At 34.0% G+C, this 14,249-nt stretch overlaps 4 protein-coding genes across 7 annotated transcripts; 1 reads left to right on the top strand and 3 right to left on the bottom strand.

The window, feature by feature from the left end:
* Nucleotides 1-355: 355 nt before the first annotated feature.
* LOC112748865 (protein LONGIFOLIA 2-like) lies at nucleotides 356-1,956 on the top strand. Its single transcript, XM_072218036.1, has 3 exons — nucleotides 356-1,516; nucleotides 1,617-1,770; nucleotides 1,871-1,956. Exons 1-3 carry the CDS (start codon nucleotides 356-358, stop codon nucleotides 1,954-1,956), a joined length of 1,401 nt encoding a protein of 466 aa, XP_072074137.1.
* A 3,631-nt stretch (nucleotides 1,957-5,587) lies between these two features.
* LOC112747147 (uncharacterized) lies at nucleotides 5,588-7,408 on the bottom strand. Of its 4 annotated transcripts, none has more exons than XM_072218411.1 (9): nucleotides 7,161-7,408; nucleotides 6,986-7,080; nucleotides 6,827-6,913; nucleotides 6,670-6,756; nucleotides 6,480-6,572; nucleotides 6,208-6,345; nucleotides 5,995-6,119; nucleotides 5,848-5,917; nucleotides 5,588-5,762 (listed from the first exon to the last, which is right to left on the bottom strand). In XM_072218411.1, exons 5-8 carry the CDS (start codon nucleotides 6,507-6,509, stop codon nucleotides 5,887-5,889), a joined length of 324 nt encoding a protein of 107 aa, XP_072074512.1. In that variant the 5' UTR covers nucleotides 6,510-6,572; nucleotides 6,670-6,756; nucleotides 6,827-6,913; nucleotides 6,986-7,080; nucleotides 7,161-7,408; the 3' UTR covers nucleotides 5,588-5,762; nucleotides 5,848-5,886. The 4 variants fall into 4 exon arrangements, with proteins under 4 accessions (XP_072074512.1, XP_072074514.1, XP_072074513.1 ...); XM_072218413.1 differs by having other exon boundaries at nucleotides 6,842-6,913; XM_072218412.1 differs by having other exon boundaries at nucleotides 6,670-6,913.
* A 995-nt stretch (nucleotides 7,409-8,403) lies between these two features.
* Nucleotides 8,404-10,961, bottom strand: LOC112748863 (signal peptide peptidase-like 2). Its single transcript, XM_072216745.1, has 5 exons — nucleotides 9,773-10,961; nucleotides 9,248-9,301; nucleotides 9,034-9,126; nucleotides 8,759-8,901; nucleotides 8,404-8,633 (listed from the first exon to the last, which is right to left on the bottom strand). Exons 3-5 carry the CDS (start codon nucleotides 9,040-9,042, stop codon nucleotides 8,540-8,542), a joined length of 246 nt encoding a protein of 81 aa, XP_072072846.1. The 5' UTR covers nucleotides 9,043-9,126; nucleotides 9,248-9,301; nucleotides 9,773-10,961; the 3' UTR covers nucleotides 8,404-8,539.
* Nucleotides 10,962-11,102: 141 nt separating this feature from the next.
* Nucleotides 11,103-13,366, bottom strand: LOC112750637 (uncharacterized). The gene is made up of 6 exons (XM_029292689.2): nucleotides 13,032-13,366; nucleotides 12,705-12,879; nucleotides 12,518-12,571; nucleotides 11,899-12,078; nucleotides 11,390-11,502; nucleotides 11,103-11,280 (listed from the first exon to the last, which is right to left on the bottom strand). The coding sequence occupies exons 1-6, from the start codon at nucleotides 13,148-13,150 to the stop codon at nucleotides 11,235-11,237; spliced, it is 687 nt and encodes a 228-aa protein (XP_029148522.1). The 5' UTR covers nucleotides 13,151-13,366; the 3' UTR covers nucleotides 11,103-11,234.
* Between the last annotated feature and the right edge of the window lie 883 nt (nucleotides 13,367-14,249).

Below are 14,249 nucleotides of genomic sequence, written 5' to 3'. Positions count from 1 at the left end.
ATTTAAAATGGTTTAGTGCAGTTTCAGTTCAGTTTATGAAAAAACTGAACCATGAACACCCCTAGTCACCAATGAACCCCTCCATAATCTTTCTAAGTCTTGGGGAAGGCCATGGGATTCGCCTCGACGCTCTTATGATGAGAAGGAAATGCAACAATTATTAAAGCACAAGGAAATCCCAAGGCTTTTGTTGGACAGCAGAGAAGGATCCAACAAGAGTTATAGCGAAGCAACAAGATCTCAAAATATCCTGAAGGGTGCAGAGAGAGGATATGAGAGTTCGAGCACAATCCTTAGGTAGCAGCAGCAAGAACCAGAAACTCCTAAGAGAGCATCGAGTGTTGTAGCAAAGTTAATGGGACTGGAAGAACTCCCAAATTGCACACAAGCTTGTGATACTTCTTCGCAGATGTCTTGCATGAGTGATGGATATAACCAACACCAAAGTCTAGTTTCCCCCATAACAAGAAACCAGTGCTTGGGGAATTCTAGAAGGGACAATGCCTTAATCGAAAATTCACGATTTTCACTTAAACCAATCCCATGGAGGCAACCTGATGCAAGCCAAGATCCTGATTTACAAGTTTCCAAGGGAAGTGAGACTTTGACAACAGCTTCAAAATCCTTCCACTCTGTATATGGCGAAATTGAGAAAAGGATTGCAGATCTTCAATTTAAAAATTCAGGAAAGGACCTCAGAGCCCTTAAGCAGATTCTAGAAGCAATGCAGAGATACAAAGATTCACTAGATATTACAAGAGACCAGGAAATAAATTACCCTTCTGACAGAGGTCTGAGTGAAAGCTCGGAACTACAGACCCCAAGACAACAGACCAACCCAACATTTGTCACTGATGATATTTCAAGTTCACCCCAGGGTAGAAAGTTTCCAATTATCATCATGAAGCTAGCACAAATCTCAAGGAAATCCAATGTCGCTACCAAAGAAATGACTAATGGCAAATCAGGCCGCATCAAGTTTTCTACCAATGATCCCAAAGATGGAAGATTGCTTGACAATATTGAAAGTCAAATAGCAAAAGGAACCAGTTCAACAAATCCTTTTAGTCAACGCTTCCATTCTGCAGATAAGAGTAACATGAAGAAAACTTCAAAATTAATGCAAGCCTCAAAAGTCCCTCAGGTCATCAATGGAGAGGACACCAATAACTCCAGCCATACAGCAGAAACTAGAAGCCCAAGAGTACAAAATAAGTTTGGTTTTGAAAAGTGTTCACCTACAAACCAATCATCAGAGTCCAAAAGTAAAAGAAGACAACACAAGCAATCATCAGAGTCATTGTCCCTAAGTTCCACCCCTAAGCAAAAAGTTTGTACCTTGCAGCAAAGAAATGAAGGCTTCAGCAAGATCCGGTGTCAAAAGAGGAACTTTAAGCATCAAGTTGATGTTATTTCCTCCAATGTTGACAGCAACAGAAGCATGGATTCTCACCGTGACATAGAGGGCACCCAAGCTGATCATTCTGAAAGCAACAACATCATTTCCATTCAACAGGTGACTCACATGAATCAAAATGTAAGTATTTCTTCTTCCTATTATACAATGGTTGCCCATAAGCATAAAGTACTAGGTTTAATATTCTTTCATTGACCAGACTGCTACAAAGGAGCTAAGCAAGGAAAGTGCTATGGCCATGATAACAGTTACTTCAGAACAACAAAGTCCAGTTTCTGTTCTTGATCTACAATTTTACAGTGAAGACCCACCTTCTCCAATTAAAAAGAAGACAGAAACCTCAAAAGATTTAGGTATATTCTACACTTAAGTTTTTGTGATATTCACATAAAATCATCTATAGGAAAGGACTTTGGATTACATTTTAACTCTTTCATATTTATATTTCTACAGATGAAGCTTTAGCCACTCCTGATAACATAAGGCATGCATTGGACCTTCCTCTTTCATTCAATAACACAAAGGCTAAAAGAGTATAAAAGAGTATAAAAGAACTAAATTTCAATCACCAAAAGAGTATAAATTCATACATAGTCAAATTGAGACATTAAATAATCCGGCAAACAAATACCAACACAAACGTAAACAAAATATAATGTCGTATGTCACTAGACGGTTCATATGCCTACAAGAAAATAATAAAAACAAAAATAATAAAAAATATCCTATATTGTAAATCTAATCCTGTGGAACCAGCCCTAATTTTTATGAATTGATAGCACAAGCACTTGAAAGGGAGATATAATCAGCAATTTTAACAAGCATAAATTAAAAATATAATATATAGATTATAACTCTATGGCTTTTTGTTGTTGATGACATCATTCAAAAGTCTAACCCATGTATTGCTATCACTGGGTCCACTAGAATACGACGATACATGAGAAAACTGAGGATATGATGTAATTCCGATAGTAGAAGGATATTGGTTGAAGTACGCCATGCCATTTGGAACATGATAAAAAGGAATAGGGAGGACTCCACCATAAGGTTGATAAGGAAGGACCACTGGATAATGATGCATAGGATATTGTGGCAATCCTGGTATCTTGGTTGTGGCTGCATCTGAAACTTCGGTCACTTCTATTCCTGATGTGTTGGTCTTATCTTTTAATGTCTCTTGAGTTAGAGTGATTTCTTCGGTCTAAACATAAATCATAATTTTTAAATAATTACAATACAAAATTTAAAAAAAAATAAAGAAACTAGTCAAACAAGCTAGAGTCGAGTAAGAATTTTCTCAAAGTGTTGGCCTCACTCACCCTTGAACTCTCAGTTGCACTTATGGTATTGGGTTAATATAATTTAAATTCAAATTAAGACTTTAATTTTCCTTCTTGAATTATCTAATATAAATTATTAGATATGCGAAATGTTACCTTCTGTCGACTTTTTTTGCCATTTGCTCTAATCTTCGGTGTCTTTGTCAATTTAGATACAGACTTCTTGCTTCCACAACCCTTGAATTTTTTGTAACAGAATAATAAGAAATAATATAAGCACTACGAGAATAATATGTTGCAAATTTGAATTGAAATGACAATAAATTTGATAGATGGTATAACATGGACAAGTGCTTACTTTAAAATTATTTTTATTGTGCACAGGTATATTTTCTACTAATTTTGTGTTCTGAGAGGGAGTCTGTTTATTGGCATCACATTCTTCAACATGCTAAAATAAAATTAAAAAATTGCTCAAAATATAGCATTATTTAATAGTTTTGCGAAAGACACTAAAATAATAGGTAAGCATAAAGTAACTAATCAAGCAAGGCATTATATTAATACCATTGGTTCATCTTCAGCATTTGAGTATTTGGCGGGGGAGTCCTCCTTGGCGAGTAATGGACATGTCCTAACGAAATGCCTGCTTGACTTACAATGCGAACATCTTCGCCTCTTTTGGGCTTTTGGAACCTTTCTTGGAGCCCCTTTTGACTTCACAACAGCTGGATCACCTATTAGCGCTGATGTAGGGGAAAGTCTCGCTTATGCATCACCTTTATTTTGCACCTTCGAAATTAGCTTAAGTAACTCACCTGAGATTTCCCTATAGTCGGCTGAATTTTTGGAAGAAATATCACAAAGCTTCAAACAAATAGATGCCATTGCACCTCATCTAAGTGTGGGCACTATATCATCAGCGGTGTCTTGCTCGCCAATTGAGCATATAAAATCACTCTTTGCATCTCTTGTGCATCTTTTTAGGATAAGAGATGTATGGACGCATTTTGCATTGCGATGCTTCAAGACCCCAAAGATGTGGGAGCACGGTAAATCCACGAGTCTCAAATAACCTGCACTCACACGCAAACAGGTCCTTGTCTTTATTGTAAGATACTTTAAATTCCCATTACAGATTAAAATACTCACTCGTGTTGTACTCAACAATGTCTCCACTGTTGGGCATTCAGTCATATTTAAGGCACCTGCTGTTTCTATCTCATCTTTCACAAGTTTAAAAATATTTCTAGTATAAAGTTCAGCAGCTTGTTTCTCAAAACTTTCCAAGCACGTAGTCAAAACAGAAAACTTATAAAAGGTTTCAAAGTCAGCAGTAAGATGGTTGTTTCGGTAATGCCTTAATACTTCACTAAATTTATGCATGAATTCAAGGAGACTAGTTTTACTGTCAACATAGTTCTTCAATAATGAATGAATTCACTCACACTGTGATGTAGTTCTTATGCGGCCAAAGAAGTGCTCCCTCAAATATGTGGTAGCCCACTTCATTCTGTCATTATAAATGCCCTGGACCCATTCATTCTCGGCAAGTCCGTATTTGGATATGATCTCGTTCCATCTCTGTTCAAATATTTATACGGTAAACTGTCCATACAATAATACACTAAAATCGTCCCAAAATGCTTATTTTTTATATTCTGTACCACATTACGATGGAGATGCCATGCACAAAGGTGGTGTGGTATACCAGAAAATACTTCTAAGATAGCCTCTCTCATAGCACGGTCTCCGTCTGTCACAACGCCTCCGGGTAGTTTTCCTGACATGATTTCCAAAAATTCTTTCAGTGCCCACTTGAAAGTTTCAAACCTTTCATCTGAGAGCAGAGCGCATCCAAAGATAGTTGTCTGGCCATGGTGGTTGGTCCCTGAAAATATGACTAAGGGCTTGTTGTATACATTTTTCTTGTAAGTGGTGTCAAAAGCCAATACATCGCCAAAACATTTGTAATCAACAACGCTTTCTCCATCAGCCCACACCAAATTATCCAACCTACCATCCTTTAAGGTGAACTTTCCTAGAAATAACGGGTCACTATCTACCAAGCGGTTTCTGGCCTTACCCGGACCGGCTAGGTGACCGATTCTCGGTTATTCTGGTTGAACCGGCCGGTCCGGTTCGATTTTCAGAACCACGGTTACTGGTTAGGGTTCCTCTAACCAACGACACCGTTTTGAGCAAATTTTAGAAAATCGGTCGGGTCCCGGTTCGGTTCGACTGACCGGTTCTCGACCAGTTCGACAGTCCAACGACGGTTTCTGAATCTTTCGGTTTTGATATATGACCGATTCGTTTTTTATCCCAGTTCATGGTTCGACCGACTGGTTCGAACCGGTTTTCAAAATCTTGGTCCGAACCGCTTTTCCCCTCGGTTCACAATTTGACCGGTTCGACCAGTTGGTTCGAACCATTTTCAGAACCTTGCGTTTTTCCCTTATTCCAAAAATTCGGCTAGGTGACGGTTCGGTTCGACCAACCATTTCTTGATCGGTTCGACGGTTCAACTGCGGTTTTTGAAATTGGGGGTTTTAACATTTGTCCGAGTTGTTTTTTGTAGCGGTTCATGGTTCAACCGGTTCAACTGACCGGTCCGAACCGATTTTCAGAAGATAGATTATAACCATTCTCTCATGTTGTTTTTATTTTAAAATGCTTAATATATTTTAGTATCAAATTTTCAATTAAGCTTACAACACGGAAGTGGTTCAAGGAATCAAAATGTTAGAGCGAAAATTAAGCTTCACCTAAATTCAACTATAATCGAACGAAAGATAGAAACATTAATTTTCAACAAGAGTCCATAAAAAATAGTGCATAATAATTTTTTAAGTAAAAGAGATGAAACTAACAAGTCTTAGTAGTTAATATAAACTAAACATGACTACATGACAATTATGATTATTTAATTTTTGTTTGACTCCTTTTGTTTATATTTATTGTAATTTCTGGTAGCAGATTCAATGACATTACCGCAGCATCAAGTTGTGGGGCCTTAGAATCAAATCCAATGCAAGTCGTATCCTTGTACCATCATTAACCTGAAAAATATAAATATTTTAGTTTACCAACAAAACCATACACATTAGCAATTGAAGTACTATTTTTTTAGCAAAAGAAAATTACATTTATTGTATAACTATACGTCTTCCTATAGTTTGTCATCTAGGTTGCCACCCATACCCCACAATCATTACTGTGTTAAATAAGACGCGGTTAGCTTATGCAGATAAAAATTTGAAAGAGGAAAACACAAATACAGATATTCCTTACGAGCCAGGAGCTTGTTCTCCTATTTCTAGCATATCCACAAATGCAAAATCAAGTATCCTTGGCCTGAACGGAGTATTGTATTTATAGAACGAGTCATACTTAAGCATATCTTCCAGATATTTTGCCTATTTATATAGAAAAAAATTAAATAAAGGACGATATTTGAAACCTAAAAAAATGTCATAAAAGTGAAAATGGAAAAAGTTAATTTACCAGTTTTACTATACTCAATCTCTTTTGCTCTTTATCTGTAGCAATCGGTAGGGAGTCTAGCAGAATTGTTTGATGATTGCATAAATCAAAAACAACCAGATACCAATGTGTGTTGTTCTCGTTGACAGGTAAAAAGATCTAGTACCAACTTTCACGTATTAGAATATTACTAGATACAATTTTTAAAAAAAAAAAATAGAAGGTATAGATCAGTTCATAAAGAAATGCCATTAAATATTTAAAAAAAATTAAAAATACAATAAATCATATACCTTTTTTAGACCTTCATCAACTTTTTCCATAAATTCTTTTTGATAATATTTCAACAGAACTTCAATTTTGGTATCACATTACGGTATGAATTGCTGAATTTAATAGTTAGGGGCTAAGTTAGTGACACCAATTAAGTAATAAGATAAAATAAATAAAAACGGTAACAACCCTGAAAAAGATATTGCGTACCGAAAACACAGCTGGCAAATACCAGTGTGTTTGACATCCTATTTCTTTCTCCTGCATGGTTAGCATAGTAGCCACCAAATCCAACACCTATGTCGTAAATAATAAATATATTAGGAATTAAAGTATGCTAGAGATAGCAGTTTAATTATGCACTTACATCCCATGTACCCACTCTTTGGGAATTAATGACTTGAAATTGGTACGAGTTCTGCTAAATTTGTTTGTTGTCGCCAATACCTCATCACTACATATACGAATCACATTAATATTGAACTATTTTTTAAATTTTTATTAGATAGATAATGAGATATTTAACCTTCTTTTATTTGGTGCAAACACATAGGTTGCCATTTTAATATCTAAGTCATCCAAATCCATGTATGCAGTAGGCTTAAATAAAATCGGGATCCACTGAAAAAAAAAATTGGTAAGATCATTAAGTTATGTAATCGTAGAGGATTCATGCGAATGCTTGTGATATGAGAACTTACAGATGGCCATTCAATTCTCCGTTTATTGTGCTCGATTTTTTTCTAGGTTGGGTAGGCATGCTAATAGAATATCCACTTGGTGTACTCTTTTTTAAGAGTGCCTTTTGCTCCTCAGTTAGAGATTTGTGTGAGGTCCCTGGTGGAGTTTTTTTATTTTTTGAAAAGTTGTCTTTAATGGAGGCAGCATTCACACCAACCTTATTTTCAGACAAATGTGAATTCCAGACAATTCTTCTCTTGGCCGTAGATATCTTCTTATCGCGTACACTTGTCTATTTTGATGCCTTTTATTTGTACCAGAGTCAGACTGATGATGTTGTGGAGACTTTAGCAGTTTAAGAATTTTATCTGTATCTCTTGGATTAGTTAATTGAAAATGATATAAGAGAGTAGGAGGCTGAAAATTTGTGACAGTTGGACCTACAATAAATGATGGTGGGAATATGTTGTATAGTGATGGATGCATGGTTGTCGGATATTGGTTAGAATATACTGCAGCAGTATAAAAACCGGGGTACATAGAATACAAAAATTGGGGTATGTGAGGTATATGGTTCAAGTACGAATAATGTAAGAGTTGGTTATCAATAGCATTAATGCTAACATCTCTTGTGTCTCTCTTGTTCTCGTTACGTTGAGGTGATCCGGATGATTCTCGCTTACCCATATCAAACACTCAAGCATATATGTAACACAATTAGAATTATAATGTAAATATAATTTGCTAATGATCTGCTGCGAAGTGTTTTTATATATAGAATAAATTTTTTTTTTGTTTATTCTTTATTATTGAAAAATATCTTTCAAAAAGATTTTATTGTTTTATATATATATATATATATATATATATATATATAAAGAATGTGTATCTATGATTGTAATTTAAAAAGATTTACTATTTAAAGTAGATATTATTTTTATTTACAAATTATTTAAAATAGATATTATTATTCAAATTTATTATTTTAAATTGATATTATAATATACATGATAATATAATGTGGAAAGCTTTGCGTATTAATACATAATATTTATTAATAAATATTTAATTTTTTTTAAAAGATCATAATATTACCAAAACATGCTAATTTTAACTTTATTATTCTATGTGATAATAAATACATAATATTTAATAATAAATATATAATATTTTTAAAATTATATATTATTGTAAATTTATTATTTTTATGTCAAAATTATTCATAATATATATTATTATTTAAATTTATTATTCAACGTGACAATAAATATGTAATATTTTTAAGTTACTGAAAATTTATTTTGTTTATTAAAATATGATTTAAAATAGATATTATTATTTTAGCTTATTTTAACTTATAACTCTACGTAATCATAGCATTTAATTTTGTAATATTGATTTAGATATAATATTGTAATATACCTAAGCCATAGGCAGTCATTGCCCACAAGAAGTACCCAGCGCGAAGGCTCTTCTTTGCCAACCAATCATACCTATAAAGATATCAATAGAATAATCATCCATTAACTGTAAAATATGATACTAAATATTCTCTAAAGTCTCAATCTGTTAACTTATAGGGCATATTATGTTATCTATCAATGAAATCCGATTAAACCTTAGTGAAAATGCTACTAGAAGCCCTGGTAAGATAATGTCCCCAAAACCAATGATGCTGTAACCACCCCAAGGATCGAACAAATGTGGTATCTTTAGCAGCATTGGGATACCATCTTCTCCACTCTTATCACCTCGAGCTACCTGTATAGAATAAAATATGTTGCAATAATTTAAAGTAGAGATAAGAATAATTTTTGCGAGTGAACTCGAGCTTTGTAAAGAAAGGGAAAGCATTTCTTTAGAGCGAACTCGAGCTTTGTAAAGAACACTCACCACTATCATGACGCTCTCATGGAACCACCGTTTAGAAACGAATACCCAAAAGATGTCGTATAGGAAGGCGCAACTGAGAAGAACAGTTCCAACCTGATACAGAAACAAGGAGGAAAATAAGAAAAGTTGTATGTTAATAGTTCAGTAGTATCCCAAAAAAACAGCCAACAATATAATATTATAGATAATGAAGAATTTGACAACGAATTGTTACCTTGAGATTCGGTATCCGTACAATCTAAAGAACTGTAATTATCAGTGTGATACCCTGCATGACAGGAAGGCGGCTGAAGAGGTAAATATTTGATCAATTCACTTATTTCTATCTTGAAAGTTTAATCTGAAGCTTTAGGCTTAAAGAAGGAAGTGCAAAACTAATAAGAACTCCTAACAGCAGAAAATCAATTTCTATTTGAATCAAACATTAACAGAGAACTAATATCATGAAAAATAAAACATGATAAGAGAAAATAGACAACATCAACATGAACCTGAAACTACAAGTAACATGGACACAAAAACTAGTAGTGGCTATATCCTATCTCAGTGACCAAGAACATTCTGAAAATAAATGCAATGGGTATCATATTACACTCATATGAGAAGTAACATATTCTGTTCTAATTCATGAACATTTTATAGTTTTACTAAGATATGCTAGGTAGCTCAGGCCAAATAATAAACAGTAGAAGACATTGGTATGGTAAAAAAGGGGGTGAAAGCAGTAAGTTAATCTTACAAGAATGTCTTGACCGATCCAAGCAAACGAAGCACGACGATAAACTGCCCATATCACAGCGAACACTATGCAAAAGGGGGTAACGGCAAATGTCAGATATGAGACGGCTCCAAAGAAGGGAATTTTCACAAATGTTTGTGCATCATATTGAAACCATCTAAAACTATAAACATTTTACTGTCAATTCCAAGTTCCAATAGAATAAACCATGCACTCTGCACTGCTAGAAGCCTTGAGCTGAAATAATATCTTCTCTAATAACATCAATTTATCCAAGATAGCACTAAAGCAAAAAGAAAAAAGGCCTTGTCAATAACAAGCTTCAAATGCTAAGATTTTACTTTTGGAAACAGTAAAAAACTCTGATATTCAATTGTGGTGCCATTTGTAACTCTCTTCCATACACCATCTTGTTGCAATGCCTCGAGGTGAAACTCACTCACTCTTTGTCCCATTTGAATAGGCTCTTGTAGTTGCAGAACATTAAAGGATACTAGTTCTTGAAGATCTATGTACAATATCCACCTTGATTGATACTCCTCTGGAGCCCAATAAGTGTATATGCCTTCTTTCAGAACATTGTAGGGACTAAACTATGAATCACAAGTTCCTCCTCCTCCTCCTCCTTCTCCTCGCGTGCTACTGGCTTGAAGAAGCGCATTTATAGCAAAATTGTTGGAGAATATGGATCTTCTGAGTTCAATGAACTCTTGAAGAACTTGGATATCCTCGGGTGAAATGAGACCCGACGAGTTTGGAGGCACATTGAGTAGCAAGTGACAATTTGGACCAACCGACTTATAGTATATTTCAAGCAGATTGATTGTAGACTTTGGAAGTGCTGAAGGATGCCAAAACCAACAGGTCTAATTGAGACATCACAGAGGGCAGGTACCCACTCATGAATCATCAAAGTATGTTTTTATGGAGATCATGCCATGGATCTAATGCAAGAGAGAGAAGTGCAGTTGCCACTGCCATTACTGGTGCTACATAGCTCATAAAGGTAAGTGGATCTTTTATACCTGAAACATTTGAAAATGAACATAAAGGCTTTGCTAGACTATAATAGAACTTATAAAATTTGTATTAGTAAAGTAAGGGATAAAGGACACTACTTACATCTAGGATTCTAACATCGAAAATATCTTTTGATTTATCTCATTAAACTATCCTTGCCATTACCTATCTCCTAGATACCAATCCTGGTTGAGATTTTAAGCCTATTCATTAAGGTCTATATATATTTGCCTTCATCTCCTAAATATACTATGAAGTATGGAGGATTTAGTTCAACATATGAAATGAATAAATAATGGAGAGAGTAGTGACCTATGTAAACTAATTTATTGCTATTTACAACTACAAATGGTGTACAATAATCTCATAAAATGTAGGTTCATAATGGCCCCTTGGAGTCTTTTCCAGTGCATGCATCTGAACAAGCGTGTTCCATGCATCTTCAATAACTTGAGGATCTGGTGCATCCAGAGATTTTTGCAGCAAAACTGCCATCAAAACCATGACAGTTGATCAATATATAGAGAATTAAAGGAAAAAGCGGGAGAAAAAAGAAAGGCGGGGAGAAAGAGAAGGGGGTGGGATAATGAAAAGTACCTGGATATATCTGCTTCAAATACCGTAAAAAGAAGCCACTCTAGACAATGTGAAAAATGAGGCTTCTCAGCTGATAAATCTGCCAGCCTTAAAGCTTCTTCAATTTTGTCCCTCTAGCAGAAACATAAATAAATAAAAGTAAAACCAACTGGGGTTCTGATAGATAAAAACAATTTCATTAAGATGAGGAGAAGGAAAATACAAATTGGGGATAAGCATTCCCCTATACAAAAGTAAAACCAAAAAATAAAAGATTTATCTATAACAAATTCACTTTTTTTTGGAGAACAGAGATTTGATTAGAACAAAAAAGAATTTGCAAAAGTGGATACGCCATCTCAATGTATATCAAGGTATAGCAACCTTAAAAGATACGTGACAACAACACACAGATACAAGTTCAAATGATATCCATGTCTCCGTTTTTGTTAGTGTAATCAACTAAGAAACTGAGAAGGTCTCTTCTCCAACCCTGCCACAAAAAGTATAAGGATGAATAACTATAATACCTGAAGAAGATGATGCAACAAACAGTGCAATATTGTTTGTGCTTGAGGAGATGGCTCAAAACATGGAAATTCTGAACCAGTTAAAAATGACATTCTCTGAGAAACACCAACTACTACACCAGCATTTGGAAGAAGTCCCAGAGGGTATACTTCGCGATCAAACTCCAGCTCCGGATCTAACTAAAACATTGAATCCCAAATCAGCATATTTAACCGATTCAAAAGTAAAGGATGGTTGAATTTTTTTAATGGCTAAAAGTATTGTTTATATTGATAGTATATATATCAAGCAAATATACTTAAGTTGACGAGAGTATCTTTCAATAAATGTAAGCAAAAAGAAACAGAATAGAACAGGACAACTGACTAACCAAGTAGTTCACTAAGAATGATACCAAACAATCAGATAGAATATGAATCAAAACTACAATAAAATTAGTGATCCCACATTTTTAGGTGATTCTTTGTGATAACAATATCTACAAAAAGGCATCCAAAGGAATGAATTACAATTACAATAGTTTTTTAATTTTGAGGCAACAAGTTCTAAAGTTTCACATTATGTTCAACATAGCCTACAGAATTATAAACATTTTCCTCAGTTGATTTATATCCAAACCTGCAAGAAGTCCTCCTGCTTAAAAGAATTAGCACCTGGAGATGGATACCAAACCTGCAATAATGAGCTTTCATGTAAAAAGCTATCAGAAAAGTAAAAAGGAAATTTACTAGAGGATCCATCAAATTCAACAGCGATGTAAACCAAGTAAAACTAATGGAATGAAAAAGATACAGCAGTCAATTACCTGCATGCCTCGATGACCATAATCTAACCATGAAACTTCTTCAATCAAATTTGTTTTATCCTCAGACTGGCCACAGGTAACCCAAAATAGTTCAACTGAATCAGTAAGATTCCTCTCACGTCCGTCATCCAAATCAAGAAGTGAAAGTTCCCCATTGACTCTCAATATCAAACATCTAAAACAAATCAATTTCATAAGGAATGAGATACAAAGTAAAACCACAGCCACCACACACACACACACAACATTTTACCTTCAACCATTTCAATCCAAGAAATGCTATAATAAATTGAAACATCGGGTAAATGTTGTTCATAATGGCATTACCTTGCTGGTTCTCTTCTTAACGAATCTGATGAAGATGAAATATAGTTGTTTGAGATAGAATCTCTCGAAATTTGATCAGGAATGAATCGCATTGCTGCAGGATGGCTCTTGGCAGTCATAATTGAAAGTTGATCAATGTACAGAGAATTAAAGGAAAAAGCGGGAGAAAAAAGAAAGGCGGGGAGGAGAAAGACGCAGCGTTTGCCCAGTTGAGTGGTTTAACCTTCCTTCTCCTTTAGGTTCTTTAAATTCCGTGGGTGGCTAGCTATCGAGATCAATACAGTCAATTATTGCTAGGGTTTTGCCGTTTTGGTGTGCTTTAGATGGGAGGGGGCACGAATGATATTAGAAGAAGATGAAGAACAGATTGATTTTTTAATTTTTTTGATATGTTTTGCTTTGCTTTAGGGGATGAACGATTAGGGAAATTGGAGAAGACAAAGAACAATTGATTTTTGTTTTGTTGTTTAAATTAATTGAAACTATAAAATTAGGATTAATTGAATTCTAAAATTTGATTAATTTAAAAGGGTATTTTTGTCTAATCAAATAAAGTAAGGATGTTTAAGACTTTTTATAAAATTAAATAAAAAATATATTTTTATTTTTATTTAATTAAAGAAGTATATTAATAAAAGTGGTGATATAATATATATTTAAAAAAGAAAAAATTAAATGCTGATGTGGAAAATAAATTCCACATAACTTGTTACTACTTGTCCATAATTTTAATGTATCGGTATGAATTTATCATCGTACCATAGCAATCACCTTATATTATATTATTATTTTGTTTCATGCATGTGCATGCAAAGACAAATTAAATAGTTAATTAATATTAATATCTCACTTATTATAGCTGGCAAGCACTCACCTAGCTACCGTAGTACCGTACCGTTTTGCGGCTTTTCCTTTGCAACACTTTTTTTTTCTTTGGTTATGTTAACAGATGAATTCTTTTAATATAGGATTTTTTATTTTAATAAATAAATTAATTATAATAATTACTGAAATAAATAATTTAAAAAATATTTATCAAAATAAATATTATTTTTTTATATATCTCGTTTATATTATAAATGAGATATACGTAGTTTTTCAATTTTCGTATATCTCGTTTACACGATAAACGAGATACATGTTATCTCGTTTACACTATAAACGAAATATATGTATTTATAAATAATTAAATATAATTTTTAAAAAAAATAAAAATAT

This window comes from Arachis hypogaea, chromosome 15, assembly GCF_003086295.3.
Source record: "Arachis hypogaea cultivar Tifrunner chromosome 15, arahy.Tifrunner.gnm2.J5K5, whole genome shotgun sequence".
In the NCBI taxonomy this organism is placed as follows: Eukaryota; Viridiplantae; Streptophyta; class Magnoliopsida; order Fabales; family Fabaceae; genus Arachis; species Arachis hypogaea.
This window is presented reverse-complemented; position numbering and strand designations above follow the sequence as displayed.